At 37.3% G+C, this 21,451-nt stretch overlaps 1 protein-coding gene across 18 annotated transcripts in view; it reads left to right on the plus strand.

Annotated features, from left to right (window-relative positions):
- The window catches only part of ZNF385B (zinc finger protein 385B), a 151,867-nt gene that overhangs the window by 101,693 nt on the left and 28,723 nt on the right, over nucleotides 1-21,451 (plus strand). For 17 of the 18 annotated variants that reach the window (XM_086898124.1, XM_086898131.1, XM_086898125.1 and 14 more), the window contains one exon: nucleotides 14,321-14,431. In XM_086898124.1, the coding sequence (XP_086754250.1) occupies nucleotides 14,321-14,431 (111 nt within the window). Of the gene's footprint in view, nucleotides 1-11,994; nucleotides 12,081-14,320; nucleotides 14,432-21,451 lie in introns of those variants that run through there. The other variant, XM_023930919.2, reaches the window with a different exon arrangement.

Consider the following 21,451-nt stretch of genomic DNA (forward strand, 5'->3'; position numbering starts at 1 on the left):
CCAAACAAAGAGGTATTGCAGAATAGGTGCTGTCTTTCCTGGTCTTTTCATATTAGCAGCAAGTAGTTTTGTCAGAACTGTCAGTCTGAACTTGAGTTGCTGCATGAAAGGACAAACCCTCTCTCAAGAAATGCTGCAGCAATGGATCCAAAGGTAACATAATGTTTGTCCTGGCATCCAGTTCCAAATGGTCCTGCCTAATACCCCTTTGTCTGAAATGCAGAGCTTGAATCAAATTATCAGCTATTAGTACTTAAAATGTTCTTGTTTAAAAAAAAAATTAGGAAACAGCATTACAGGAACTTCCCAAACTGGTACTTCCAGTTTGGGATAGATGTGGACCAGAAGGTTATTAAGCAGAGTTCTTTATCAGCATACAGAAATGATTCTAAAGGTGCCTTAATAGGTTAACAACTCGCATATTGATTACATTTAAAAATATGCCAGTCAAGTATATAGTCAATGAAAATCAAAGTTAAGTTTACTGTGATCCCCATTTTGTATTTATTATTACATAATATTGAATTTTACACATGCTGGCTTCCACCACACAGCTTTATCTTCTGTACCATTCTTTCTCTAAACCTCCCTGATTCTTTATCTCCTGCCATCCATCTTGTGTACTGAATGATGAAAGCATATCTTGTATCCTTACTTGTGATCACATCATGGAACATGTGCTAAAGCGACTGAAAGCCAGGATTTATCTTGCAAGATCAAGATCACTGATCACTTCACAATCACTGTCTTCATGTCCCTATATAAAGGTTGTATACTTCATAAAAAAAGAAATCTCAAAATTCCAGCATATTCTGCCTTGTCCTGTAATGAGAGCAGCACTACATGACTCACATTTAGTTGAAGTGGTACAGCTAGGGACCTGTCAGTCTGCACAAAAACATTATCAGCAGCAGCTTCTCAGATTCTATCATCATAGAAAATAATCAGCAATTCATATGCTTCTTTCTGAGTTTGTTATGGCCTCAGGGGTAATCAAAGATTAGAGCATCTCTTGTAGCTTTCACATTAGTGAAACATTTTGCATCTAACTAGCCCATGATTGGTTTCTAAATGCTAGTTCATACCCTTCATGTTTTAGAGGACACATGGGTTAATGTGGCCTAGTTATTGCTTCAGTGTCTTATTTCTCTTCAATTTTCTTAAAGTAGCTTTATGCTGATTCTTTATATTAGAGTTCTCTCAGTCCCCTTGCAAAGTGGACCAGAGATATTTTACATCTGCCAGTGAAGGTGAGCCAGCTGGAATGTGCTACAGGAAAGGAAGAGGAGCTGACTAGTAACTTAGTCAGACATTTCTGACTCTTCTCCAACATTAGCCCTGCCTGGACTAAGTATCCCTGGCCTACCCCCAAGACAACTACTGGGAAGAACTAATTTTCTCTTTCCTCTTCTGTGTTTTCAATTTTTATCACATTTTTATTTGCTGCCTATCTCCCTCTCTTTTGAAGGGCCCAGTAATCACCAAGGCAGAAGCTGAGTTCAGCATATAAGAGCACAGGGCACCCGTATCACCAGCTTCACTCGCCCCTCTGCGCCAAGTGCCTCTTCTGCCTTTTTGGCAGGACACTGTGGCTTGGGAGCTTTCTCTTTCCTTAGCTGGGTCTGAATTCAGCCACTTAACACCCTGCTGCAGTGCCAAAGTACGCTTTGCAGCACAGGATTGTATGTGGCAGGAACAGATTACAAATGCAGCCAACTGGATGTTGCCAACCCGTTATCTGCTGTCTTTTTATCCAAGTACCCTGTCCCTGTGCTCTGATTTCCCATTTTTCCTTTTATGGAGTGCTGGAGGGAAGTGACCTTTTCTGGTCCTCTCCATCTGACTCCAGAGAGGAGGTGAAATTTTTTAAGAGCCGTACTTTACATTCATTAACTATGCAGAAAGGAAATTTAAGCAGTTGATTTAGGAGTGGTGTTTTGCAGGGTAGCTGGATATTTTTCTAGAGGATTTTTATTGGTTGGGATTTCTTTAATTAAGAAATTGTATACCCTTTATAGTCATGCAAGTATACAAGGACTTCAGGTCTGCCTTCTGTTCCTCTTTTGAACACTGAAAAATATTCCTACTTCACTTTTATTTGTTACGGATGTAAAAATTCACATTTTTCAAATCATAGCCAGAATCATCCAATTCACAGCATAAGGAGTCATCCTACTGCCATTTATTAAGGGAATAAAAAAAATAATAGGTATTTTCTGAGATACAGGTGAGGAAAGCAGAAGTTCAGGACCACATAATGAAGCCCAGATCCTGTCAGCACAGACCTCTCTTTTGTGGCTAGTCTTTGCTATCTCTTGTCCACGTACCTGGCTACAGAGCCCCTTGACTCTCCATGACATCATTTTTTCAATTTTCTGTAGTCCCTTTTCTTTGTACCCTTAGGCATTTTTTACCAAGCCAGGAATCCCTCTTTGTCTTTCTTTGGCTTTCAGGTAAAGCAGCAGAGAACTCTTTCAGCCATGGTAGGAGTTTTTGGAAAAATTCTTCTCAGCCTGTGGAAGCCCTGAAAGATGTTTATTGAAGGTGGTATATTTTTCCCACAAAATACTTGAGTCTTTTCCTGAAATTTCCAAAAACCTCCGAGTTTGAAGAAAACACCTGGTAAGATACACTGAGTTAGATATGGAAAAAAAAGCTGCCAAAAGCAGGGGATTGTCAGTTGATTTTTGACAGATTTTTTGGTTTCTGGCATTTTAACAGAAAGGTGCAGATTCCCTAGTTCCTGTCTCTCAAAGAGCAGCTCTGTAAAATTGGTGAACCTAAATAAGCACTTTTCTGCTGCTTCTTTTAGTGTATCACACATATCATTCCAAGAGGGAAAAAGTGTTTATTAAAATAATACAGTCAGGCTTTGAGGGAGACTCTCTTCAAACAATAATTATTTTATAGCTTTTCCTACCGCTTTTGTGTTTTTTCAAAGAGGAATTGCTTGGATGAGCTTCCTTCTCTCAGTTTCCAGATCAGCAGCCTGATAGATAGGGAACCTGTCTCTGAGGAGAAAGTGCACTGACATGCACTGGTGAAGAAGGCACCAGGTGCAGCCTCTCCCTACCCCTTTGCAGGACTCTGGCATCCACCATGTGGATTTTAAAAAATGGTTCCTAAATTATCCATTTTTTACATGTATTATTGCATGTAAAAGTAATTAGGTCTTCCTAATTCTTGAAAGAAACTCAGTTTCTGTGTACAAATCCTACAGTTTGCTGAGTTGTCCAGAAAATCTGGTCCTTGGCTATGTCTTTCTTAACAGAAAGCTTGGAGTTCCTCTTTCTAACATTTCAGCAATGTTTATTTCTTTTGCTCATCGGCACAGGAAAGCTCAGAAGCCTTTCTCTGCATTGAATTGCTTTCTTCTCAACTTAGTAGTATGTTCCTGGTAAAGAAAGCTTTTTAAAGGGAGAGGGTTGTTAATGATAAATATTTTCAGCATTAGGTAACCAAAGGGTGTTATGCAAATAGACTGTGATTACAACATCTCCCCTCAAAGCAAGCAGTCACAGAATTGTAGTTTAGGACAAGCAACATGTGTTTTACCACTCTGCTTACAAAGATTTTGCTAGTTCCTAATTACAAACCTAAGTTCTACAAGCTCTAAGCAAAATTCTAGAGCAGCTTTAGAGAAAATAATTCTCCATATGTCTGATGAAGTGGCTACTTTTGCAATATCCTGGCTGCATGTGGTGAGCTTTCCTGCCCCGCCTTAGACCCTTGTCACATCGTTCCATGCAAAACTGAGAATTGCTGCCATAATTATTAGTTATTATATTATAAAAATATAGCTTAAAATTTAATTCTTGTCATACTCATTCCTTTGGAATGTGGCTGTCCTTGTAGTCTTTTAATCTAAATACAGTTTCATGACAATCTGAAGGTAACGTATGGCAATTTAAAGCCACACTGTCAAACTTGTCTTTCCTGTGCATGTCTGGAAACCAAAACCACACAGATTTGGAGCACTGACCAGCTCATTTCAACATGTCAAGGAACAGAGCAAGGCTGTGTTGAAGAGCTATGCCTTTCAGACCAGTCTTGTCTACATTCAGTCTGTCCATTTTCACCATGAACTTCAGCTGCTTCCCCAAGTTACCGCTAGGGAGAGAGGATCTCATTTCTTGCCCGTGTATTTGTTAGACAAGACAAAGCCAGGTTTCTACCTGGCTTTGTTTCTCATTTACTTAAATTCTAAGAAAAATATCCCCACCAAACATAAAGAAAAATCCCAAACCAACAGTCTTTTTTTATTACATTAAGTTTCAGAACAAGCTTAATTAGAAGAATCCTGTAAAGATTTGTATAAAAATACAGTGCTTTTTTAATTAAAAGCATTTTGAAGTTTGTTTGTGTAGTGTGTGTTGTTGATAAAAAATCTGAAACAAAAACAACCTGAAAGAAAAACACACCCAAATCAGAAATATCATCGTTAATTTTTAAGTGAAAAAGGCCTTATTTCTTATATACTGTGAAAAGCAGAAGACAGCTGTGGAAATAGTTAGGCAATTGTTGGTTCTGATCTGCTTCTCACTTGTATTTAGTCATTGAATACATTCATATTCAAGTCTCTATATACACATACATTTTATCCTCGTATTAGCTGTGTTTTCTTCAGTGTATGAAAAGTAATGGTATTAATTTATTTCAGAAGACTAGATTTCTTGTGCCTTTATTCTCTCCTGTTCACAGAATTAATCAAAAGCTCTGAATTCGTCCTTAACCTCTCAGCATAGTTCAGAACTGTAGTGGAAATTCAAGTGTACCTAATGCAATACCATTCTTCTTTGTGTTTTGGTGTTCTGGAGCAGCCTGAGAGCAGGAAAACTCATCAAAACTTAGAGCAGACTTTTAAGTAGAAAAGGGTCATAGCTAAGGACCATCTCAAAGATGAAAGGAGAAATCAGGAATCTTGTTTTGCCCCATGTGCTATCTAAGCTTCTTTTCTGAGTACAAACTCTAAGGCTTGAATCTTTTGGCAGGATTTTGCTCAAAGGTACTTTTTCGTATTATTTTACCTGTTTATATTCTTTTACTGCCAGTTGGTAATAGGTGTTGTAATAAGAATAGTTATGCTCTCAGAGTATGTTATTGGTTTGCTTTTCAGCAAGTCTCAAACTACAGTATGTTTTTATTTTTTGTTGGATCTGAAGGCAAGACAGTAATGTTTTTTTGTTTAGCTGAACACAGCTGAGTGCTCTGAATAACAGCAGTTTTAATAATAAAGAGCAGTTATGTAACACCTTCTATCAGATGATTTTAGCATGTTACTTAGACCTTTCAGCCTTTTTTATTGGGTTGCAAATATTTTTATTCCCATTTTACAAATGAGTAATATAAGGCTCAGATGAAATTTCTCAGATGAAATTAATGTATGGTTAAACCTGTGAGCCAGCATAGCCACAGAGGGAAAGGAAACTGTCTTATTCCTTGAGCATTAGCTTAACCATTGGATTTGGCCTTTACTCATTTTCTCAGGTTTGGTCTGTCATGGTCCCAGCAGATCACTCTGCAGGTACAAAATATTGCAGTGGTAGAGAAGTCATCTGGATGGATTAAAAAAGAAGCTGCCCGAGACTTAAAGCTGGTTCAGGTTCATATAACAAAAAGCACCGAGCCACAGATACCTGCTTTTTTTTACTTATTCTCCATTTGTTTGGTGGGGAGTTCTCTTTTATCTCTAAAACATTCTCAGCAGCTTTCCATTTCTTTATTTCACCCACAAAAGTCTCCAGTCTTGTCTGGAGCAGAAAATTTGACAATTTTTACCATAAAGGTTAAATCTATTTTTAGTGTTCTCATAACAAACTCAATCCTTTAATGTATTTATATCCTTGCTTGAGAATAAGCCTTAGAAGAAGCAGAGACCAGATTTAGAAATTTTTTTTTCTGTCATGTCTCATCAATTTTTTTACAAAGTCAAGTACTTTAGAGGAATCAAATATTACATTTTCATAATTACACAAAGAGTTCTAAAACAGCAAACAGCAGTGGTATTTAATTTTCTGAAAATTCTGAAAATTTAAGACTAAGACTATTCTGATTATGATTTTCTAAGCCAGAAATTGTTTCTAACAAGCAATAAATATGCAAGCATGGAGGGAAGGAAGGGAAGAGGAAATATTCAGAGCACTGAAAAAATAATAGTAAAAAGAGTAGTAAATAGTAAAAAGAAAGGTGTTTTCTCAGTTACCTTTTGACCTTTGGTACTTAATCATATCACATTTCGTGGAAAGAAGAGAGAGGTAAGAAGAGCTGAGGGTTTATTTATCTTTGATTTTGATTTTTAATATCAATTACTTGATGTAGGCTAGAGCAGTGCAAAGGCAGAGGTGGCCAGCAAAGCAAAATATTAGAAAATCCTTGGTTTTGTTTCAGTTGTTCCTTTTGCCTATGTTGGTCTAACCCATGATTTCAGAACTGGGTTAGGACAAAGGAAATTCTGCTGAGAAGACTGGGATTCATCAGTAGCCTTATGTTATTGGTCTGAGAATGGTTTGCAAATTCTTATGTGCAAACCTTTCTGAAAGCAGTCACTTCTTCAACATAAGATTCCCAGTGTGGTGGTTTTAGCCCTCTACAAGGCTGGGTCAGAAAACATCCTGAGAGAGAAAAGGATGTGTGATGGTGAAATTACTTGTGCTAGCACACAGGAGGGATAATGTGCATGTCAGTAAAGATTTAGGGCTCTGCTTTCCAAGTCGATGCTGAGGAAAGATGATGAATGCATTTCTTGTTAAAACAGAAAGAATGTAATTAGGTAGTTAAAGAGAAAATATATTTGAACGTGTGTTCTGACTTTTAGTACCTGGGCTTCAATGGCATATTGAAAATCTGAAAGGGAGTTGGAGAAAAGCTAGCAAATGAATCAAGTTTTTATTGTGAGCAGCTTAAGGCATTTGGTTTATCAAAGAGAAGGTTAAGAGCTGACATGATTGCAGTGTATGAGTGCCTGCTCTATTCAGAGGGTATTTGAGGCTTGAGTGACCTTTAATAGAGAAGCACAACTAGATTGGGTGGCTTATAATAACTCAGAAAGTATTGCTTCCACAGTGATGTAAATTAACTTGTTTGGAAACTTTTATATCGAGCTCTTTAGATGTGATTTTTTTTTCTAAAATTTAGGCTCTGGCTGACCACAAATTATTTGACTTTGTAATAGGAAGGGCCGAACCTTTTCAGTGAATGAAATGATGTCGTAATTTTTTTGGGAAATTGGATGTAATGGTTGCCTCTGGCCTAGCCCAAATCTGTAAATCACTTCAGGCATCACTTTCAGTACTCTGTGTGATTGTGAATACAAGCACAAAAAGAGAATCACCCTCTTTTTCATTTTTCCATACAACCTTTACTTTAAAGGGGGAACATGCAAGAGGGTAGCATACCCAGAGGCTCTGCATTATACCATAGGACTGGATATAAAAATGTAGGGAGGGAAATTTAGCTGCTAGGAGCTGGAGATGGAAAATCAGTGTCTGAAGTCCAGAGATACAGTCCTGCAACTCTATAAACAGAAATAATGTGGAATTTTCAAAAGCAAAATTAGCTGAACCCTAATCTAAAAGGATAATGAGGAAGCTGAATTTATTAGTATTTCTAATACTTCTTTTAAGGTATAAAAGTTGTTTCCAGCTCTGGGTGTCCTTTTAGTGGTCTCGTACTAAAAATGAAGTAGAAGTGTAAATGTCAAAGGTGTCTCTTCCCTTTTTTATTTTTCAGTACTCACTCTTATTTTAGCAACTCTTCATGGATAGCTGTAGTATCTGACGTTAACAAGTGAATTACAGCAAGATTTTTGGTTTGTTTTAAGATGCTTCCTGGCTGATTACACTGGCTAGTAGTAATGTGTGGAGGTCACAGCTATCACAGCCACTGTTTTCCTCAGGGAAGTTGGAGCTTGCTGCCGAATTCAGGGGACAGACAGACACACTGAGAAGCTGCATTCAGAGGCTTGCCTTCAGAGCACAATGTTGTTGTATTTTAGGAATCCTGTGTAAGGGAAGTGAGATGCTAGTCCCTGTGATCTGAATTATTTCTTAGTGGATGCTTATGTTTTCTGCACTCGGGGAAATTCTACTCAGAATTTTAATAAGAAAAGGTAAAATCATGGATTTGCCGTTACCTGAGTATAGTTGGGTTTGATTTCCCTGAGATTCAGATTTCATGCTTTGGGCAAATTTGCTATGTGTAAGTACATTGAGAGAGCCTCCTTAAAAAAAAAAAATTATTAAAGGAACCCTCAGACCACAGGACTGCAGTAGAAACGATGTATAGTGTTGTAAATTAATTTTTCTTCTTGTTCAGTGAAGTATTTGCACAAATCTCCAAATCAGCTGCTGAGAATCTGAGTCACCCCTGATTTTATTATTGGCCATTTACATCTGCCTGTTTTTAAGAACCCCCAAAACATTATGGAGAGCAGAGGGACAGAGGTGTAGGGAGGTAGTGTTTAGAGAGCCACACGCTCACCCTACGGAAATATGTCTCTGGAGACACTTTGTGCTACTCAAGGAGCGGTGATGCACAGGGAATATTGATGGCTTTCCTGCAAGAAAATAAAGTTATTCACATCACAGAGTGATTTATGTTGGAAAAAACCCTTAAGATCATTGTGTTCAGCCATTAATGCAGCACTGCCAAGCTCACAGCTGAACCATATCCCTCAGTGCCTCATGTACACGTCTTCTAAATGTCTCCAGGGACGGAGACTCCACCACTTCCCTGGGCAATGTTGCAATGTTTGATAACCCTTTCAGTAATACATTTCTCATTATATCCAATCTGAGCCTCCCCTGGTACAACTTGAGGCTGTTTCCTCTTGTCCTGTCACTTGTTACCTGGGAAAAGATAGTGACACTCACCTTGCTACAACCTCCTTTCAGGTAGAGCTCCATCAGTAGAGCTGGCACAAGTGTTCCTGGTGATGCAAAATAAGCAATGAACTGTATAACAGAATTTCAGTGACTTGAACACTAAATTATGCTTAGAATTAGTCAAATGGGGAATGTGTTCCCTGTTGGAACAAAAGCCGCACAGACATGGAGAGAACAGATTTTTGCTGGTTTGTGTTGGCCAAGCATGCCAAGAATTACATCATGATGTTAATGTTTCTGATTTTATGCTGGGCATTTTAAATATATGCTTTGCTGGGTATGTGTATTCACTTCTGTCACTCTTTCAGTCATGGTAGTATGTACAGTTATGGTAGGGGGCTGTGTATATCTGGCAGAATTTATGATAAGCTTCAGTGTATGATCATTTTCCACAGTGGCAGTGTGCTTGGCTTTCATAACAACTGGAGCTCAACACATAAGGAGTTACAGAACTTAATTTAGATGTTGCACTGGTAATTTTTATATGCCAGTGGTTTTTTCTGCAGGGAAATACTGGATTATGTTATCAGTTCATTCCACATATGGTTTAAAATTTGTCTTTATCAGATTAAACCAATGTACTCTGCTGAAGGCCACTCTATTTTTCAGAAGCTTATTATGCCTGATGGTTAAGTGATGCTGAGTTCCATCTCTTATCACCTCTACCAATATTATGTTTACAAAAGCTTGTCTAGCAGTTAACTCTATCTTTGACCCAAGAGTTACATCTTGATAACAGGTAACAGGACATACGTTGCCAGGCACAATTTTAGACCTTACTCAGGTTTAAAGTTATGCTTCTGTTATGAAAAGACAGCCCTTTCCTCAGGATCATTCCATTTTGTTTCTGAGACTTGCAAATTGGTGTTTTTAGAGTCTGCTGTGTACAAAGAGATCTTCCCAAATAACCAGAACTTCAGTTTCACCAGACGACTTCTATGACTTCTCCCAACGCTTTTTTTTTGTTTTTTTTCCCCTCTTCTTCCTGTGCCTACTTTCATGTCTCTTTGTAGTCTGGTTCCTTTCCCAGGAGGCACCAGAAGGCACCATGATATACAGCAGGGCAGGAAGAGTTTCTGGTAGCAGCAATGATAAGAGAATTCAAGGATGAAATTCTTGAATTGCTGATAAGGTGTAACAGCTCATCTAAAACTGCTCTTGCACCTGAGGACTAAAAGGTGGCAAATATGATACAAGTTTTTAAAACCCATTCCATGGAGAAAGAACGGTGGTTTTCCACCAGCAAATGAACAGGTACCTCAATAAGGACAATATCATAGAATACTTCATCCTGTAAACTGCCTGTAAAGTGTCAACATAATTCCTTTGTAAAGATAAATCCTTCTTTACAAGCCTGTTTATAGGGGTCAACAAACATGTGAATAAGGGTGTTTAAATCTACATGGTCTGAATTAACAAGGTTTTTCACAAAACCCCTTGGCAAAGATTTTTTAGGAAAATTACATTGGCATATGAAGATTTTTGCATGACAGGAAGATGCTTGGGAGGTAAGTGAGCTGAGGAGATTTGCTATTGGCAAAGCTCTCCAAGGTGGTGAGGACTAAGAAAGACCACAAAAATTGTGGAAGACCTTGATGAGACTGACAGGCCAGACAATGGTGGTTGGTAAAGTTACATCGAGATGTTTCTAAAGTGAGGCACATGGAAGTAAAAATTCACAAAACTTGACGTAGAAAGTAGTGTACTAGGAATTGGCTGTCAAGACTTGGGAGTGAGAGCACAGGTGTATAATTGTGGTTCCTTGAAAACATCAGCTTACAGTTCTGTACTGATCTGCTCAGAGTATTTTGTATGGTTCCTGTCCATATCTTCAATATATTTAACTGAACTAGTTGATTTTTGGTAGAATTGAGATGGGCAACAAGAATGTAGAAAGGGATTGAATGATTTCTATACACAGAATGACTGAGTAGCACAAAGATAACTTGGGACAGGTACAGGTCTTATAAAATTTAATTTTATGAAAGTATATTTCAACAAAAATAATTATTTATAGGCACTGAGGAATGTAGGTGTATGTAAGTGCATGCAGAGAGTGCAGACTGGTTTACATCAGTTTCGGGGGTAACTATGCAAGAGGAAGTCACTGGAATTTACCAAACACACAGAAAATACCTGAATCTGGAAAATTTTTGGTGGGCAGATATGAAAAAAGCAAAAGGAAGTACAGTGTCTGTGCTGCCCCTGTTCTGGCCTGTCTGTTGATACACTTATATTTTCTAGGTGCCTTTAAAGTTCTTGTTGCAAATCTCAGTAGTTGTAGAGTATTTTTGTCTTTTAGTCCTTGCTCACTTCACTTAAAACCACTTGGGTGGTTTTAGCAAGACTCATTGCAAAAAAGATGGTATTTTCACCTTTCTTGGAAAGACATTTTTAAATTTAACTTTTTACTAAACCCATTGAAATAGGAGAACAATACTAACAGGTTGTTAAACCTAGTTATGGCTACCAGAGCACTATGAATTGCTTCGTTAAATCCCTCTATAGCATAAACAACGTAGTGCAGATTTTTATTTGCATTTGTGGTAGCTGTTAGTTTCTGTTATTATTTTGTTTTATAGATCTGGTTCTTAAATACTGGTGCTCCCCACTGGGCAAACTATGCTGTGTCATTTCCTAATAAATACCTCAACAAATAACCCTCTCCCTCTTTCCTACTCCCTCCCTCCTGCAGTGAAGAGGATAATTTTTTATAGGGATCTAAGATCAGTTTACCCTGCAGCATTAATCTTCTAACAGAGAGATACTATTTTATTTCTCCAGCATGCTGTAATCCACCCCAGTTTCTGATACATTTAAAGCGTATTAATTGTTAATGTTGCACTTGAATTCTAATCATGACCAGCCTGCATGCAGGGCTCTGGAAGGAGCATTGCCCGCTCCCCTGGGGATCACAAGTGGTGCTTTCTGGAGGCAGCAAGAGCTGTATTATTTTCATGGATTTTTGTCCCTGTGCTGCTACGTCTGTTTGAAACTGGGACTTTGTGCACAGTCTGCATTGTGTGCTTGTGAAGTGCCCTGCCTCGCGCTAGCGCTGTGGATTGTTATTTGGAATGCACAGAGGAGTCACTGATCACTGCTTCTTCCCTTTGTATTTTGTTTCAAACGGAACTGCAGACACTTGTGCGTGTTTTTGCTGTTTCTTTTCACCGATCTCAGACACTCCAAATGGCTGAGGTACTTTTGAACATTACTCTTTTCTTCTAGATTAACTGATTAGCACTTCGTATTGAAGTTGAAACGTTAAGCATATCTTCCATGTAAGAAAAAATCCAACCAACTCTTCCCTAATAATGTAGCAGTATTTTAACATGTATAGTAAATGTAATAATATATTGACTGTCATATCTGTCACAAAGTGGATGCTCAAAAAACTTTTAATCTGCATGTATAATTTTGATATTCTAGGTAGAGTGATGCCATAAATGGTACAATTCCGAAAAAGGGGAGTTTTTGTTGGTTTTTAAGCTTTTAGACTTTAAAAGCTCACTGTGTCCTAGAAATAGAAGAGACGGGTAACAAGGGCATTTATTTCAGTTTGGTTTTTTTAGATTTTTGTCACAATTCATTGTAACAGCAATGCATCATTAAATAATTCAGTAGATCATTCCAGATGAAGTGGTTTTACTTTTGGATTGTCATGTGGTACCCCTGTGGTAATAAAATACAGTATTTAGTGGCAGAAGCTGATAAAAATTAAATTACCTCTCTGGAAAATTTATTACTAATGCCTTTTGGTTTAAAATGAATGCAGCAAGAAACATGTGTAGCCATTTCAAAAAGAAAAAAAAGTAAAAAAGGTGTTTAATGTTGGGTAATATATTTGGGGAATATCTTCTTAGGCAGATACAATGCAGTATGTTTTTCTTCAATTTGTTTTTTTGTGTGTGTACCTATATGTCCAGAAAATCCTCAGTAGGGCAGGCTTGTCTGGAAGCTTAAAGTTTGTACTAAGGGAAAATTAAAGTCTTTATCTTCATGTTTAGAAAGTCTGGAAGTAAGTAATTTCCTGTTCTAATTCTTCAGTGTATCAATTACTTCAGCTGCTCTCTTTTCCTTTTGCAAGTCGGCTTAGCACCAAGTGTGCCTTGTGTATCACCTGGGATTAAACAGCCAGATTTGGTTTCTTCCAGTAGTATTGTAAAGGAAAAAATCATCACTGTGGTTGCAAAGCAAGCTTCAGAAAAATCTAAATTTATAACAAATCAAACTATTTTATTCTGAACTGGTTTAAAAACAAAGTGGGAAAATGAGCACTTCTCTTTTGTTGTAAACCAGTATTTTTTCCCCTTTCCTCTTCAGAATGCAGTGCTTATCTTAGATAAGGATGAGGAACCACACATACACAGATGCTCATAGGAATATTTGGGTTGAAAGAGGTCTCAGATGCCATCTGGTCCAATGTCCTGCTCAGAGCAAGATCACTTGTTATCAAGATATTCTAGGTTTTTTTTAAAATTATAAAGTCATGTTTGAATATTTTTGCATCAGGAAATTAATTTTGTTCTGTATTCATGTCACATCAGGAGGAATGAGATGTGACTGAGGCCTCAACACAGTAGCATTAAACTCTGTTTTCTGAACATCCTGTGCCATTCCCCAGGTTCTGCAGTGTTAACAACAGAGCGCTCTGCGATCCTGAGCGTATTCATGACCAACAGGAGCCCTGATATTTAGCAAAGGTGTAATCAGTTCTGAGTTCCTGAAAATGTTCAGTCAAATTTAGGAGTAACATACTCAGTTTTTCACTTGCCTTGCCTTTTTTTCAGTGTTAAAATGTTTTCTGAAGCGTGCTAACTTTCCTGGTACAAACAGCCCCTTCATGTTCCTCCGAACTTCAGCCTTCCCATGGGCTCTGTCACTCATCAGTTCTGCATGGAAATGCTTGGGGATTGCAACCTCTTTTCCCAGCAAGTGGTATTTGTAAGGGAACCTGCAAAGGACCTCCTTTCACAAAGAGATCTCCAGGAGAGAATATTTTTCAAATAAGTGCTATTATTTATCACTCAAAGGAAAACAAGTAGAAATAAATGAGAGTGACTTGTCAGGGTGCAAAAGTGGCTTCTGTAGTATGTCTGTTGGAACAGTGGGTGTTAGGGGAGGGCTTTCATTTGCAATTCAGGTGTGGTAGTGGGGCCCTGCAGCCCAGAAGATGTGCAGGGCTGTGGAAAGACCTGTTTAGTAACCTGGGGATGACAGCAACAATGAAGCTGCCTTTTCTCCATCATCTTTAGCATGCTACCAATTCCCTAACCTATGTTAAATCTAATTTTTGTGAGGGCTGTATTCTTATTTCTCATGTTTATCTCAAAAAAGACCTTTCTCCTTGAAGTGTTTCTTTTGGTTTTTTTTTAAATTTTTCTCTGTGTTCTTTATTGCCCTGAAAAGTTCTAAATTGGTTATTGTTTGTTCTCCAGATGGATCCTGTGCAAAAAGCAGTCATAAACCATACCTTTGGAGTGTCCATTCCCCCAAAGAAGAAGCAAGTGATTTCCTGTAATGTCTGCCAGCTTCGTTTTAACTCTGATGTGAGTATTGCCTATTTTGCTTCCTTTTTTCCTTTTTTTTTTTTTTTTTTTTTTTTTTTTTTTGATTTGGTGCATTAGCTATAATTAAACTAAATCTCTTTTTCCCAAATAACTCATTCCAATTCTACCTACATTCTGCTCAGACTGATGGGCTGGTATTTTGTCCACTCAGGCAGAAATCTATAGAGCATGAACTCGTAATTTTCTTGGATAGCTCTGGCATGATCTCCAATGCCATGTCCATAGGTGAGATCCCATTTGATGGTACAGTAACCTTCCAGAGGAAATGTTTGCCTGAGGTTTTTTTTTTAAAAGGAGGTGAAGCAGAAAAGCTTCCCAGTGAGTTCTCCAGGTCATATTTGCTTTCCTTCCAGAAAAAATAGCTTTTTCTTGTTTGTACATCCTTGCTGATATGTCTTTCCATTTCTGAATAAAGTCACTCTTCCTATAATTTCATTTATAGTAAATACAAACACTTAGTGCTAGCTGTCATTTTGAGTATGAGAAATTCAAAAAAACTGTTTCCTGGAGGTTAATCTAAAAAAAATCATTACAAGAGAGTACACTGTTATTTTTTAAATACATAACCATTTAATGTTTTATCCTATGTAGCTTGAAAATTAAAGAAATTCAAGGAAATGTATCTAAGAAAATGATGACCTTTGACAGTTAAGGAGTATGTATTTTTTCTTAGAGATTATTACTTAATGTCATGAAGTTAATAAAAATAAACCCTAATTCCCTGATTTTATTTTTTTTATCCCAAGGGTAAGAATAAATCCCTAAGGGATGTGTTAATATTATATATTTTTCTGTCGTAATTTTGGTCTCACAAAGAATTTGCAGGTGTCTTCTCAAAGCCTTTGAGTATTTTGTGCTCCTAGAGATTTGCAGTAAAGCACCCATACCCATTACCCTGATTTTCTCTGCCTCTAACATTGCACTTTGAAAAGTGTCTTGTAAAGTGTTTTCCCCAGTTTGCCTTTCTTGTCTAGGCTGGTAAGGATTTTGAAGCAGTGCTATCTTAGCTTCAAATTGATTTCTAAATCTGTCATCATTTGACAAGCTTATTAAACTTCCTTTGAAGTGGCAATATCTGCTTAGTTAACTGATCTCAGAGTCATTATTTTAAATTTAGTTTGCTTGTCTTTCTACTTTAAGATTTAAGGGAAAAAAAAAATATTTTCTTCTCTGATACTTGGTCCAGGTATCTCCTTTCGTGGATTTAATCAAGGAGCCAGTAATATTTTTTTAAATTTTCTTTGGCTTCATGGATCTTGCTTCTGAGGTGGATCCATCACCAGTGAGGTGGCTCAGGCTGTCCTCACTCTTCCCTCTCCCTCTCCCAGTCTTCCCTGACTCTTGAAGTCAGGGTCCCTCTGATGATGGGTCCTGTGCCCAGAGGAGTCACTCACTTTGTCTGTGCTGACATTCAGGTGGACAAACAGCACTTCAGGCAGATAAATTGAATCACAACTGAGTGCCTTGAAACATACAGAGAGCTGAAATGTTATATAATTTTGTACATCTGTCAACCAACCAATTTTTCCTGTCTAGACTTACAAAGTAGAACAAAAAGTGCATATCATACTCTGCTTTTAATAGCTGCATCATAAAAGCGTGGCAAATTACAGCCACACTTCTTCTTGGGCCAAGTGCATTCAATAGGGTGGTGTGCTCTTTCTTCCTAAATTTGATAAATATATTCAGGTGTAGTTACTAGAAAATACCATCCTTTTGAAACAAATGGTTGTGAGAAATGGTGAAGCACTGTGACTTTACATGCTGAAATGCAGCACCTCTCTACAGCAGTTTAGTTTATCAGGACATTCACTAACAATACAGAAATTTGATTTTGGAAAGTGCTAAGGTTATAGCAGTGTTACAAATACTAGAAGATACTTAAATAACTACGTTACTAAATCTAATTTCACAATTGTTTCATAACCTCAGCATCCAGGAATATTTGGAGAATGAGACTTCATAGTGTAGTATTTCTATTTTAAAAGCTTTCTAGCCTTTCATTGGGTTACTTAGCTTCTCCTGAGAAGCTATACATAAGATTCTAAATTTTCCTTCAGGTTCTTAACCTTAAGATTTATTTATCTGAGCATGTGCTGTGCCCCTTTTTCTGAGAGTGAGAACCTATTTTATTTGGATGTTATTCTTGCCTATCCAAATAGACATTTGAAACACCCCCCCCCCCCCCATAATCTGCATTGTTATAATTTCACTGAGGTAATGGTAGTGGGGTTTCAACCAAGCTCTGCAGACTCACAGTTCTTTCTTAGCTTGTTGAAACTCCTGTACAGAAATAAAAAACTGAACTCTGCATGTATTTTTCTTTTTGGTCCCTTTGGACCAAAAATAATGTGAAATTATTCTCAGGGCATGGAATAATCTTTACAATCCATTCTTTCTTTGCTGACTGGGGAAGAAGGGAGGTGTGAACCTTGTAACTGCTGAATCTTTCAGGAAATCAGTACCACCATGTGACATGGTTTTGAGTAGCATCAAACTCAGTTAATCTGCATTAAAACTTCAGGGTAGCACATTGCAGAATGACATTTGTAGTACAGTCTCTCCACACTCACAGTTTCTTCTAGTTCTACAAGGCTGACATGCTTCTTGTTGTTGATAGGCATTCCATTCCTTTGAACTTTTTCTGACCTAAATTATGCAGTTAAATGAAATTAAAATGGCAAAACTAAACTATAAAGCGTCTTTTTTGGTTTTTATTTTTATTCTCCTAAATGAATTTCACTTGCATGGTGTTTGAGGATGCTGACCTCATTCTGGTGGTGTTTTATCAATTGCACAAGAAACACACAGACAGTGAGTATTCATCTGTGACAAGAAAATTGGTTTCCTTGCCTGAAATCTTTTCCTTGTGCTGTGGACACTCACTGGTCTGAATCAATAGACTGAAAAAGAAAAATCATACTAGTCAATTTATAGTTGTCAAACCTACCACTAAATTAATTCAGTGAATTGCAAAGGTTTTGGGCTTCTTTTGCTTCTGCGTCTGCAAGTTTAGCTTCGGTGAGACTGTTCTGGTATCAGATTCAAAAGCAGGGATCTGCAGCTACTTGCAGCAAGAGATCAGAGATGGGAGGAAATTTTAAAATTTAAATATTTAAAAATAGGTTGTCTTGAATGTGGGATTAAGCATGTGTTGAAGTGATGGCTCCTGTGTTTTCAAAAATAAAGTTCCTAGAATTATTTTTCTTCTGCCATATTATAATTTGAACAGCATTTTCTAACTGAACTCTTCAAGATCTCCCACTCTTCAATTTTTAAAAGTACAACACAAAGAAAACCTCTGTGTGCAAATTCTAAATTTTATCTAGTCTTAACTTGATATGCCTGTCCTCTTCTAAAAAAAGAAATGATAGTATTTGACTCATACTTACAGACATTCACCATCATACTTCGCTTGTCCCTTTTTAATATCTTCAGCTCCATTTTGGTCAAATTGGAGGTTGTCTATTTCTGCTAATAAATTCTGGTATGTAACTAGTTTGGACACCCCTTCCAATCTCTGTCAACTCCAGAAGAAAATGTAGTACAGAAGAAATGATCCAAAGTCTTGCAAAACAGAAAAATAAAACGTCATCTCTGAAGTAACAGCAAACTAAAGTTGTCTTAATAGACTGAACTACTGTTCAGGGGAAATATATCTGTAAAAGTAGTAGCAACATCACAGCAGTGATAGCTGAGGTTGCTTCAACAACATTTTTTTGCATAAGCTGCTTAAGATATCCTAGCTGGAACTCAGAGTGGGATTAGGTGCCTAAATTTAAGTGTCTTGCTGTTCAAATATCTGAGGTGTCCAGGACATCCACAACAGATTAATTGACAAAGGACACCCGAGGACATGCCAAATTATGAGATGCCTGCCTCTAGAGCTGGAAGTTTGGTTTCTGCAGAATTGCCCTTTTCTCCTTATCTGAATCATTACCTTGTGTTCAAGTAGTTCATCTGCTTTCCTCCCTCATTATTTTTATTTAATTGTTTAGCCTTGAGGTTGTTTGGATTGTTTAGCTTAGAGAAAAGAAGGCTCAGGGGTTAGCTTATTACTTTCTATGCCTACCTGAAAGAAGGTTGTAACAAGGTGGGTGTCAGTCTCTTCTCCAGGAAACAAGTGATGATGAGAAAAAGCTGCTTCAAGCTGGGCCAGAGGAGGCTTAGATTGAACATTAGGAGAAATTTCTTCACCAAAAGGAAGTTGTCAAGCATTGGGACAGACTGTCTGGGGAAGTGGTGGTGTCGTTATCCACTGGAGATGTTTAAAAGATGTGTAGGGACATGTTTTAGTGGAGAACATGGCAGTGCTGAGTTAACATTTGAACTTGCTCTTAAGGGCCCTTTCCAACCCAAAGGATTTTGTCATAGTCCACAGAGGTTTAGAATGTTAGGCATTGTACAATTATGCCAGTACTAATCAAATCTCTTTTTCCATCAGCCAGGCTTCTCTATAGTCCAAACTTGCAAACGTCATGCCTGCAGAACATGTTATTGTTCTGATTTTTGTTTGGTGGTGTTCTTTTCGTAAACAGACTTTGTCATCTGTTGATTGCTCCTAAAATAATTGTCTGCTTCCCCCTGCACACTTTCTGTTTCTTATAGAAATGTCATTGACATGTACCAGGTACAGCCTGGTAGGCACCATCTTGTTCAGAGGGTATAACTGGATTGAAAATAAACTTGTGTTTGCACAGTGTGTTGCTGTGTGGGTAATAACTGCAAGTCAGTCCTGATTTTTGGTGTCACCTCAAAAATCAGGAGGTGACTCAAAAATCAGGAGAAAACACTTTGTAGGCAAACCAGAAAATCAGATGTAACAATTTGGCATTAAGAGACAATGAAAGTCATCTTATTGTTGAATGCATTTAAAGCTAATAAAGATGATGTGATGATAGCATTCATCTTTTTAAAAAGCCAGAAGAGAAATTTTTTAAGTTTAGGCAAGTATTGCCAAAAGTTGACTTTGCAGATTTAAATAAATCATTCATGCTGCCAAAAGGATAATAAGTAAAATAATCCATAGCATCACATAAAAATCCACAGAACTGTCATTGTCTTCTGTCAAACATTTTAAATTTTTCTTATTTATAAGACTATATTGATTCTTTGGTTATGGAGGGTAGTGAAGCAGATAGGAGGTAATTAAAAGCATAAATCTCAGGAACTTGTGAAGGTAATTTTCTGTTTTGTAGACAGAACTGACAAAATGATGAAAGTTGTTAGCTCCAACATGACAGAAATACCACATGATTATAGGGTACAGGGTTATAACATGATGGAAGTTATGTTCAAATAACAGCTATTTAATGGAGCTTTTAACTAAGTTTGGTAAGGTATTTAAAATATGAGTTGACTTCTTATGACATGGCTGATATTCACAGCTCCTTGGTTTTTCCATGTTCTTTTCAATAATAATCTACCTTACTATTTTGAGCAATTAGGTTTTAGAAATCCGTAAGGGTGGAATTGAAAAACTAATGCATAGCTTTCGTGTAAAAAATGTATGAACATGCCAAGTTTTCAGATTTCTTCAATTACTTCTATTATTAATAACAAATGAGATAAAAGTATGTTTTTCAACACTACTTCCTAATTTATCATGTAATTTTTATTAGAGTTATGATTCTAGTCTAAATTCTTCCTGATTTATATACTCAAATGTGCATACTCTTACAGAATGCTTCTAACAGGTAAATTAAATGAGCAAAGATTTTGTTGATATCTTACTATTAAGAGAGCTTTCTAGTTTAGAATCTGCTGTGAATTAAAATAACAATATATTACAAACATAAACATTTCTCTGCTCCTGTTTTGCATAGTTTGTTTCCTTCTCTAGTGGGACCGCTGTAATCAACTTGATGTATAAAAATGGGCAGGAATACAGGGGTTGAGAGATGTTCTTTCTACAATGTAAGTTATGACTATATTTAGGACATGTTTGGGTTTTTTTAGCTTGAATGTATGTAAATTTTTTTTTGTGATATGCAGGAAAAAAAATCATTTTTATAACTAGTCCATAACAGAATGGAAGATTTCAGGATTATTGTGTAACTGTTCAGTCTTTCAGTTGTTTCATTTTCCGTGGCTGAACTGCTACTGGCAGAGGCTTTTGTGGTGTTTTCAACAAAATATTTTTTCATTAGAGATTACCAATTGTATCAACACCAAATGAATACAGGATTTGAGATAGACTCACTGAGGGTGGGAAAGACCTCGCAGATAATCAAGTCCAGTTACCACCATGTTCACTACTGAACCATATCCCCAAAAACCCCAGATGGTTTTTGAACAGTTTCAGGGATAGTGACTCCACCACTTCATTGGGCAGCCCGTTAGAGTGAGAATTGCTGTTGAGAGTATTTCCCATCCAGGATGAGTTCCTGCTTTAAGAAGCTGCAGTAGCAAGCGAGAAGAAATAGGAGGTGCGAGCCACCGTGTTCAGTTCTCCTGAGTTGTGGCACTCACCTAATAGCGCTCAGCTCAAGGCAGGAACCTGCAATCCCACATGGATGCTTCAGAGTCACCCTTTATTTCTGCATTTCTCATTCCTTCTATCCATGCAGATCTACATATATTTAATTGTATATGTTAATTTCCAGGCTGGATGATGTGCTAGCAGATTCAAGCATTCAGCTAAAGAGTTGATGGTACAATTGTCTTCTTTCCATGAAGACCTAATGAAGAGCTACTTCAGCTGAACTTGAATGAACCTGTAAAAAATCTTTTTTTACACTGAACCTTTAGACTTACTCAAGCCTTTCATCAGATTAATGTTTCTTTGTGTAGCAATAAATTCAGTTAATTAGTCATTCACATCGCAAGTAGATTCTGTCGCTTGTGAAATGTCAAAATTAATCATGTGGATTTCAAATACACTGTCAGTCATTGCTCCTGATGGGGAAGATTCTGTAATCTTTTGTACTACAGTCTTGCCTGTAGGTCAGGCAATTTCCTTAAAGATAATACTGCTATCAATTAATTCATATGATCTAC

This window comes from Cyanistes caeruleus, chromosome 7, assembly GCF_971803275.1.
Source record: "Cyanistes caeruleus chromosome 7, bCyaCae1.hap1.1, whole genome shotgun sequence".
Lineage (NCBI taxonomy): Eukaryota > Metazoa > Chordata > Aves > Passeriformes > Paridae > Cyanistes > Cyanistes caeruleus.